Below are 7,907 nucleotides of genomic sequence, written 5' to 3'. Positions count from 1 at the left end.
ATGGATTATAATGATATTAATTTGTTTTAACATCAGTTAGACTATGTATACATTGTGGTTATAAGGACACTAGAGATTATAGTCGCTGAATTTCTAATATGCTATGTGTTGCAATATAAGGGTTGTGCGGTGAGAAAGAACTCATAATTTTGAAAAAAGTTAAGTCTATGTTGTTTGAAGTTATAGGAACTGATTACACGTAGATGGAAGAATAGGTCAGGTTTGAAGATCCAAAGCAAATTATCCTACCTAATGGTGGCAACCCTATGGTCATGAAGCTTCACCATTTTGAAAAGAAATACCAATACCATTGGGATATAAGGGAAAAGAGATCAGGAAAGAAAAAGGAAAAAAAAAAACACTCGCAACTTATGCACAACCAATTCAAGTTCAAGTGGCATTCTTTCTACACAGTTTTACTCAATCAAATTTTTGTAAGGTTGTTTGATATTTTTACCTCAAATCATAACTATGGTCCACTGACCCATCAGGACCATTACAAGTGGAAAAACTCACAAAATCTATCTTTTTTACCAGCAAAATAAAAATCAATAGGAGAAACCCTTTAGACATTCTATCTACTCCAGAAGATGGCAAAAATCCTATAGGGCTAAGGTTAAAATATTTACCCTAAACTGATCCTATGAGAGGTTTTTTTTTTTTTTTCTTTTGAAGGAGCAAAATAGATCCTGGATGAGAGAGTTTTTTTTTTTTTTTTTTTTTAGGAAAAAATAAAAAGGGATGAGATAATTAAAAATGTATGACCCATGTAAAGTGGGGTGTTGGGACAAAAAATAAAAGGAAGGTAACTTGAGGGAAAAAGAAAATATATGAGCCCCACAAATTCAGTTTAAGTTTTTCATAATGCACCATCCAAAATTTTAAGACCTTTTCTTAGCCACAAGGTGAGAAAAAGTGGGTGCCACTTTATTAGAATTACTCTTTTTTTTTTTTTTTTTTTTTTTTTCCTGGTAACCAGGATTTCGTTCCAAGGAATAATGGGAGTATCACATGGCCCTAGTTACACATCAATCGTAAAGCCGCAATGTGAAATTTGGCCAAATAGTCCTACTAGAGACGGACGAGACTTTCCTAGCCAGGTGATTAGCTACATTGTTACCAACCCGGAAACACAAAGTGGAATTCTTGTACTTTCTTCATCGATCTTTTACACAGATGGGATAAATGAATTGGATATCGATGTTTTTCCCAACAATGTTCTAATGGAGAAGAGTTTTGCTTCCATCTTTTTCAGTAGCTCATTTCCATTTTCTATGTGCTTTCTTCCCATGATTTACATTTTAAACAGTATTTCCTTCTCCACTCAAACCCATAGTACCAACCAATTCACCTCTTAATCCCCTCAGGGTCAAGGGTGAAGCCTCGTCTATATTAATTATATAAAGCTCCCTTGAGGATGTAGTCGAAGTGCGTGTAAGTTGGTATAGATGAATCTTATATCTAAAAAATAAAAAAAAAAAGCACACCGTACAAATATCTTACCTAAACCAACCATCTTACCATATCCAAACCTAGTCCAAGATTAGAAACCTTAAAGCAATTTCCAAACTGAATCTCTTAGCTAAACCGGTTGAAACCAAATCCACCTCTTAAAACCAATTCTTTCTTGTGATTGCAAAATTATTCTTTCTTCCTTTCCATGCGTTACCTATTTTCATGCCATCGCTAGATTCTTTGTTCTACTTTATGGTTGATGGATCTTCGTAAATGTTAGAGAGTTTGTGACTCGGCAGCCCACACTGGCTCAGTCTGTGGCTCGATAGCCCATCTGACTCGACAGTTGACTTAGCCTAGTATTGTTACTCTTCTCTTTTTTTTTAGTAAGAAGTTAAAAGACTGCTTTATTTATTGAACTTGAAAGGAATACAGATACATATGAAGAAAAAAAAATACAAAAGATAGATGCATGAAAACACAAGGTTTGATCTGAACCAAGGAGCAGAATTGACCAAACTGTCATACATGCAATAAACAAGGCCATCCAGGCTAAGGTATGGGTCAAGCCCAATAAACCCTTAGAATAAGCGCTGTAAAAACCATATGAACAATTAAGTACAAGAAATATGAAATATATGTATCCTCCCTCACAAAAGCCCAACGAGGTGAAGACATGCCACAAAGACGAAGTCTGACAAGCCACAAGGGCGGTGACACAACACGCCACAAAGACGAAGTCTGACAAGCCACAAGGGCGGTGACACAACACACCACAAGGGCAAAGACAAAACACACCACAAAGGCAAAGACAAAACACACCACAAGAGCGGAGAAGCACAGACGGTGACTCAATTGTCGCGGTGGTGGCTCTAGTATTGCAGAGAAGGTTGTCGCTGCAATGGATCTAAAAAAGGTTGAGTCCCTTCAAGGCAAACGGGACTGGATCTCGATTCTGGACTAACATCCGTTGCTGCAGACAAGGAAGACCAGCCGTAGTAGAGAGGTGACTAGCATAAGCTCGCGGCAAGATAACCTCCAAATTCGATGGATGCACGACCAAATCTTGCATCTACATTTTTTTTCCATAAACTTCTATCAGTTTAGGGAAAGACAGAGAGAAACGGAGAGAAGAGAAAAGGAGAATAGAGAGAAACAAAGTAAAAAGGACGAAGAAATGAAGAGGAACGAAGAAGAGAAGGAAACAAGAGAGAGAGGCGGTGAGAGAAACAAAGAGAAGGCAAGCGAGAAAAGAGAGAAATGAAGAGAAGATAGGAGAGAAGAAGAGAGAATAACAAAGAGAGGACAAAGAAGACACAAAGGAAGAGGCGGAAAGATAGAGGGGGGAGACCGCTGGTTTCTCCTCCTCAAAATGAAGCCTACACAAGGTTGCTCAGAGGGGCAATGTCAGCAGAAGCACTGTCGCCTAGTACTATTACTTAGTTTACCTTTTGTTTTACTGTTTCTATAAATACTATACTTTTCTCATATCTCAATACAGATGAAATATTCTTCTATATATCAGGGTATCATGGTATGGTATCATGGTGTATATCTTATCAATAGGTTGTTACTAGATATGCTTGCATGTAAGTCTCCTCTTGAAGTTATGTTCCAAGTTAAGCCTGATTTAAGTGTATTAAGAGTGATTGGTAGCCTTTGTTATCCTTGTCTTTGAACCACCTTCCAAACCATGTGTTTTCATTGGATACCACTCTTCATACAAAGGGTATTTGTGTTTAGAACCGGCAACTGGGAGAATCTACATATCAAGACATATTCAATTTGATGAAATAGCGTTTCCATATAAAGAGCTTGTGTCTTCTTCTTCACTGCCTTCTGTAACTGAGTGGCCCTCTGTGGGTCCACCAATCTGGAATAGCTCAAAGGCTGCTTTGCCTCCTCGTTGGAGAAATGCCGTGCGAAGAGCTGAATGCTCGAAGTTCAAAATGGTACTTGGGTTCTAATTCCTTTAATCCTTTCACAAAATGTTATTGATTTTGCAAATAGGTGTTTCATGTTAAGAAAAAGCATGACGGTTCCATCGAGTGCTATAAGGCTCGTCTTGTTGCAAAAGGATGTCACCAGTGACCAGACTATGAGTTTAGGGATACCTTAGTCCTGTTGTGAAGCACACAACCATTCGGATTATATTATCCATGGCTATTCAATATGATTGGCCCATAAGATAATTAGGTGAAATTGTCTTTATAGAACAACTCCCTGGGTTTGTAGATCTTGCTTACCCATCACATTGCCAGCTAAAAAAATTCTTATACGGTCTCAAACAGGCGTCTCAAGCTTGCTATCATTGTTGTTGTCTTCGTTTATTCTTTCTAACGGATTTCATGGAAGCAAGACTAATACATCTTTGTTTTACTACAAAACTAGTTGTGTTGCTATCTATTTCCTGTTTTACATGGAGACATCATTGTCATAGGAAATAGTTTGTCAATTATTTCATCTTTAATAAAGGCTTTTGCTTCCGAGTTTGCCATCAAAGATTTTAGGGACTTACATTATTTTCTTGGGATTGAAGTGACCCATTCTTCTGAGGGTTTGTTTATGTCTCAGTGAAAATACATCATTGACTTTCTTGCTCATACTAACATGGGTTCGGCCAAGCCTATGTCTACTCCTCTTGCATTTGGAGTTGAGTCTTTCTCTTAGTGATGGGACTCTATCGTCTAATGACATTGAGTATCGCCATAAGGTTGGGCGTTACAATATCTAGCTAATAAGCGCTCTGATATTGGTTTTGCTGTCAATCAAGTAGCTCAATTTATGCATGCTCTCGTGGATACTCATTGGAGCATTGTAAAGCAAATTGTTTGCTATTTGAGTGGTACATCTACTATGGGGATCTTTTTCTCTCACTTCTTCTCTCAGAGTTCTTCCATGACTCTATTTGCATATTCTAATGCCAACCAAGCTGGGTGTCTCAGTGACCACCAATCTACCACAAGGTTTTATTTTCTTGGATCATCTAGTTTCCTAGTGCTCACAAAAACAACGCATGGTCCCACTGTCTTCTACGGAAGCCGAATATAGTGCCATAGCGTCAATGGCTACTGAGTTGATTTGGATCGGTTCATTACTTTGTGAGATTGGGGCATTTCTTACGTCTGCTCGCTCCTCAATTTGGTGCGATAACATTGAAGCCACATACATGACTTCCAATCCTATCTTCCATGTGCGTACTAAGCATGTGGAGACTGATTTTCATTTTATTCGTGATCTAATTTCTTCACGACAACTTGTGGTTCGCTGCATTTCCACTATTGATTAGTTGGCAGATCTTCTTACTAAGGGGGTTTCCTCGTGCTTGATTTATTTTTCTTCAAGACAAGCTCACGGTGTTGGATCCATTACACTTGAGGGGGGGTGTTTGAGAGTTTGTGACTTGGCAGCCCACTTTTACTCAGTATATGACTCGGCAGCCCATTCTAACTCAACAATTGACCCAGCCTAGTACTATTACTTAGTTTACCTTCTGTTTACTGTTTCTATAAAGACTGTACTTTCTCATATCTCAATACATATGAAATATTCTTTTAAAGCTTCATTGTATTGTTGTTTTTCTGTAAAGGCTTGAATCATGCGTAGGGATTGTGCCAAGTTTAGCTAATGTATGAATGGGTCAATGTTGGACAAAGACAATCTAGTTTTGGCCTTTTGAAATTGGACCATTTGCAAGCTTTTCAAACTCGGCACCAGATCGGACGTCTTGGTATTTTGGTCTTGTGTCAATAGAGAAAGTTTCCTATCTTTGTTTTTATTTTAAATGTTAAAGTGGGAGGACGGGGGAGAAAAATAAATAAATATATGGGTTAACTATTGATGCCTCCTTGTTTCATAATAGAATTGTATGTTCAGTCCTGTGTTTAATCATAGTCACGTTGGCCTCCTTACTGGGTGTTAGGTGTTTAATGTATAAGGACCATTTTATATTTCTCTAAATTTCATTTTACCCTTCATTAAAATGGGATATGTAAAACTACCATTTTTTAAGGGTGTCAATCGTATATCAAACCGTATACCAAAACCGAATGTATGAAACTGTTCTGTACCTAACCATTTAAGAAAATAAAATGAAGGGTAAATAATTCAGTTTTAAAAAATAATTTATAATTCAGTAAGTCACTATACTGGTTTCCAGTGCTATAATGAATGTATATACCATGCAGTATTTCTTTTCTTTTTTATATCATTTTCATGCTATTTACATATTGAAATTGTTCCATGCCGGTGCCATTCAAAAACAATGCGATACGATTTCAAATTTAGGTGCCAAGTTTCTATACTGTACCAATACTATAACCAAATTATCAATATTATACCATTTTACACCCTTATCACTTTTCCTTCATTGCTCAATCATGGTCGAAGAACTTTGGTGTCGAGTTTAATTTAGGTGAGAATCACAAGAGCTAATTTTTTTGCCTATATACCAAGTATAGATATAGAAAAAGTAAATTGACTAAAGCTAAGTCAATAGTAACCACCACTCAGGGTTATTTTGGGGGGTTTTAGAAATGGAATAATAAATAAACAACTAAGGGACAATATTAAAAACACATAAAGTATAGGGTCATTAAGTAATTTCAACAAATGCAAAGAACAACTGAGCTTTGCCAAGGGGGCAGTAGTAATTAACCCAAAATATGTCATTATAGGGGAAAAAATGACTTCGAAGATCAGAATCATCAGAGACAATTTCAACTGTCACCACATTCCATGGATACAAAGACTTCATTCATTCACACCAAAATGACCCAACATTTCATTTTCCAATTTTTACAGCAATTGACAAATTGCTTGACCCAATCCCTCCAGTCTCCTTCGGATCGATTCAAAGGTAGCAGCCCACAATGGACCAAGAATGATCCACCACACCCACGTCTGAAATTGAAACTTCAGAAGAACAGCTAGCCTATAAATACTTGTAATCTCTCATCAGATCAAATCGCATAACCTATCTAAAGCATCAAGTGCTTTCACTGAATTGATACCTGCTAGAAGAAGCTAAGTACTAGAGATCATAACAATGGCGGATGAGGTTATTCTCCTGAGTTTCTGGCTCAGCCCTTTTGGGATGAGGATCAAAATCGCCTTGGCCGAGAAAGCAATCAAGTATGAGTACAAGGAAGAGAACCTGCAAGACAAGTCTCCTCTGCTTCTGAAGATGAACCCAATTCACAAGAAGATTCCTGTTTTGATTCATAACGACAAACCCATCTGTGAATCCTTGGTCATTGTTCAATATATTGATGAGGTTTGGAAGGAAACATGTCCATTGCTGCCCTCTGATCCTTATCTCCGATCTCAGGCCAAGTTTTGGGCTGATTTCATCGACAAGAAGGTAAGATATATATCTCTGATTACCACTTGATATTTAAGAGGTCTTCATGTCTGTATACACCACCCATGTTATCTTTTTGATTGAGATGATTGGTCTTGCAGATATTTGAGTCTGGAAGGAAGACATGCATGTCAAAAGGAGAAGACAATGAAGCAGCAAAGAAGGAACTGATTGAGTCTTTGAAAGTGTTGGAAGGAGAGCTTGGAGAGAAGCCTTATTTTGGAGGAGACAAGTTTGGTTTTGTGGATTTGTGTCTGATTCCTTTCTACACTTGGTTTTACGCTTATGAAAAATTTGGGGACTTGAGCATGGAAGCTGAGAGTCCAAAGGTTATTGCTTGGGCTGAGAGGTGTCTGGAGAAGGAGAGCGTATCCAACTCCCTAGCTGACCAACACAAGGTCTTCCACTTCTTTGGGCAGATGAGGAAGATGTATGGAATTGATCAGTAGATTGGGGGGAAGAATAGGAGAATGGGAGAATAAAAACTAGTAAATAAAATCTGCTACCACTTGGAGCAGGAACTATGTATGAAGGGTGTTTCCCTTTGATTTTGTTTTACTAGAATATAGGAGAGAGTTTATGATCTTTATTCCAATTCTATTTTTTGTACTTCAATTATATTTGAATGGTTTATAATGATATTTATTTGTTTTAATATCAGTTGAACTATATATACATTGTGATTATAAGGACAAATGCTGGAGAATATAATAGCTGAATTTCTAAAACGTCCCTTGTTGCAACATAAGAGTTGTGCAGTGAAAAAGAACTCATATTTTTAAAAATAAATTAAAAAAAAAAAGTGTATATTACCTTACAAGTGTATCCCCTATCCACCAGTCTAGATTAGTATAACATGAGAAGTTATTGATGCTTTACACCGCAAAAGCAGCCACAAAATGACCAAAAGAAAAAAAGGGTATGAGTAAAGAAGGATATTTCAGGTAAGGTCACACCACAAAGGAACGGGTAACATATAGATGGACCCATTAAAAAATTTGGTGCAAATTAAAAAAAATAGCTTAAGTGTAAAGATCCAAAGTAAATTACTAGATCTAGTGGTTGGAAGTTGGAACCCTAAGACGAAGCT

General features: G+C 37.3%; 1 protein-coding gene across 1 annotated transcript; it reads left to right on the top strand.

The window, feature by feature from the left end:
• The first annotated feature begins 6,248 nt into the window (after positions 1 to 6,248).
• On the top strand, positions 6,249 to 7,458 carry LOC149012606 (putative glutathione S-transferase). Its single transcript, XM_089158437.1, has 2 exons — positions 6,249 to 6,817; positions 6,919 to 7,458. Exons 1-2 carry the CDS (start codon positions 6,503 to 6,505, stop codon positions 7,264 to 7,266), a joined length of 663 nt encoding a protein of 220 aa, XP_089014563.1. The 5' UTR covers positions 6,249 to 6,502; the 3' UTR covers positions 7,267 to 7,458.
• The last annotated feature ends 449 nt before the right edge of the window (positions 7,459 to 7,907 follow it).

The sequence above is a fragment of the Hakea prostrata genome, chromosome 6 (assembly GCF_041222555.1).
Source record: "Hakea prostrata isolate BN-2017 chromosome 6, UWA_Hpros_2, whole genome shotgun sequence".
NCBI lineage: Eukaryota > Viridiplantae > Streptophyta > Magnoliopsida > Proteales > Proteaceae > Hakea > Hakea prostrata.
This window is presented reverse-complemented; position numbering and strand designations above follow the sequence as displayed.

Bases quoted from the DNA above. Each gene is read 5' to 3' on its own strand.
- LOC149012606 (XM_089158437.1), top strand. From the start codon at position 6,503: ATGGCGGATGAGGTTATTCTCCTGAGTTTCTGGCTCAGCCCTTTTGGG. The intron at 6,818-6,918 runs GTAAGATATATA...TTGGTCTTGCAG, and splicing joins CTGATTTCATCGACAAGAAG to ATATTTGAGTCTGGAAGGAA.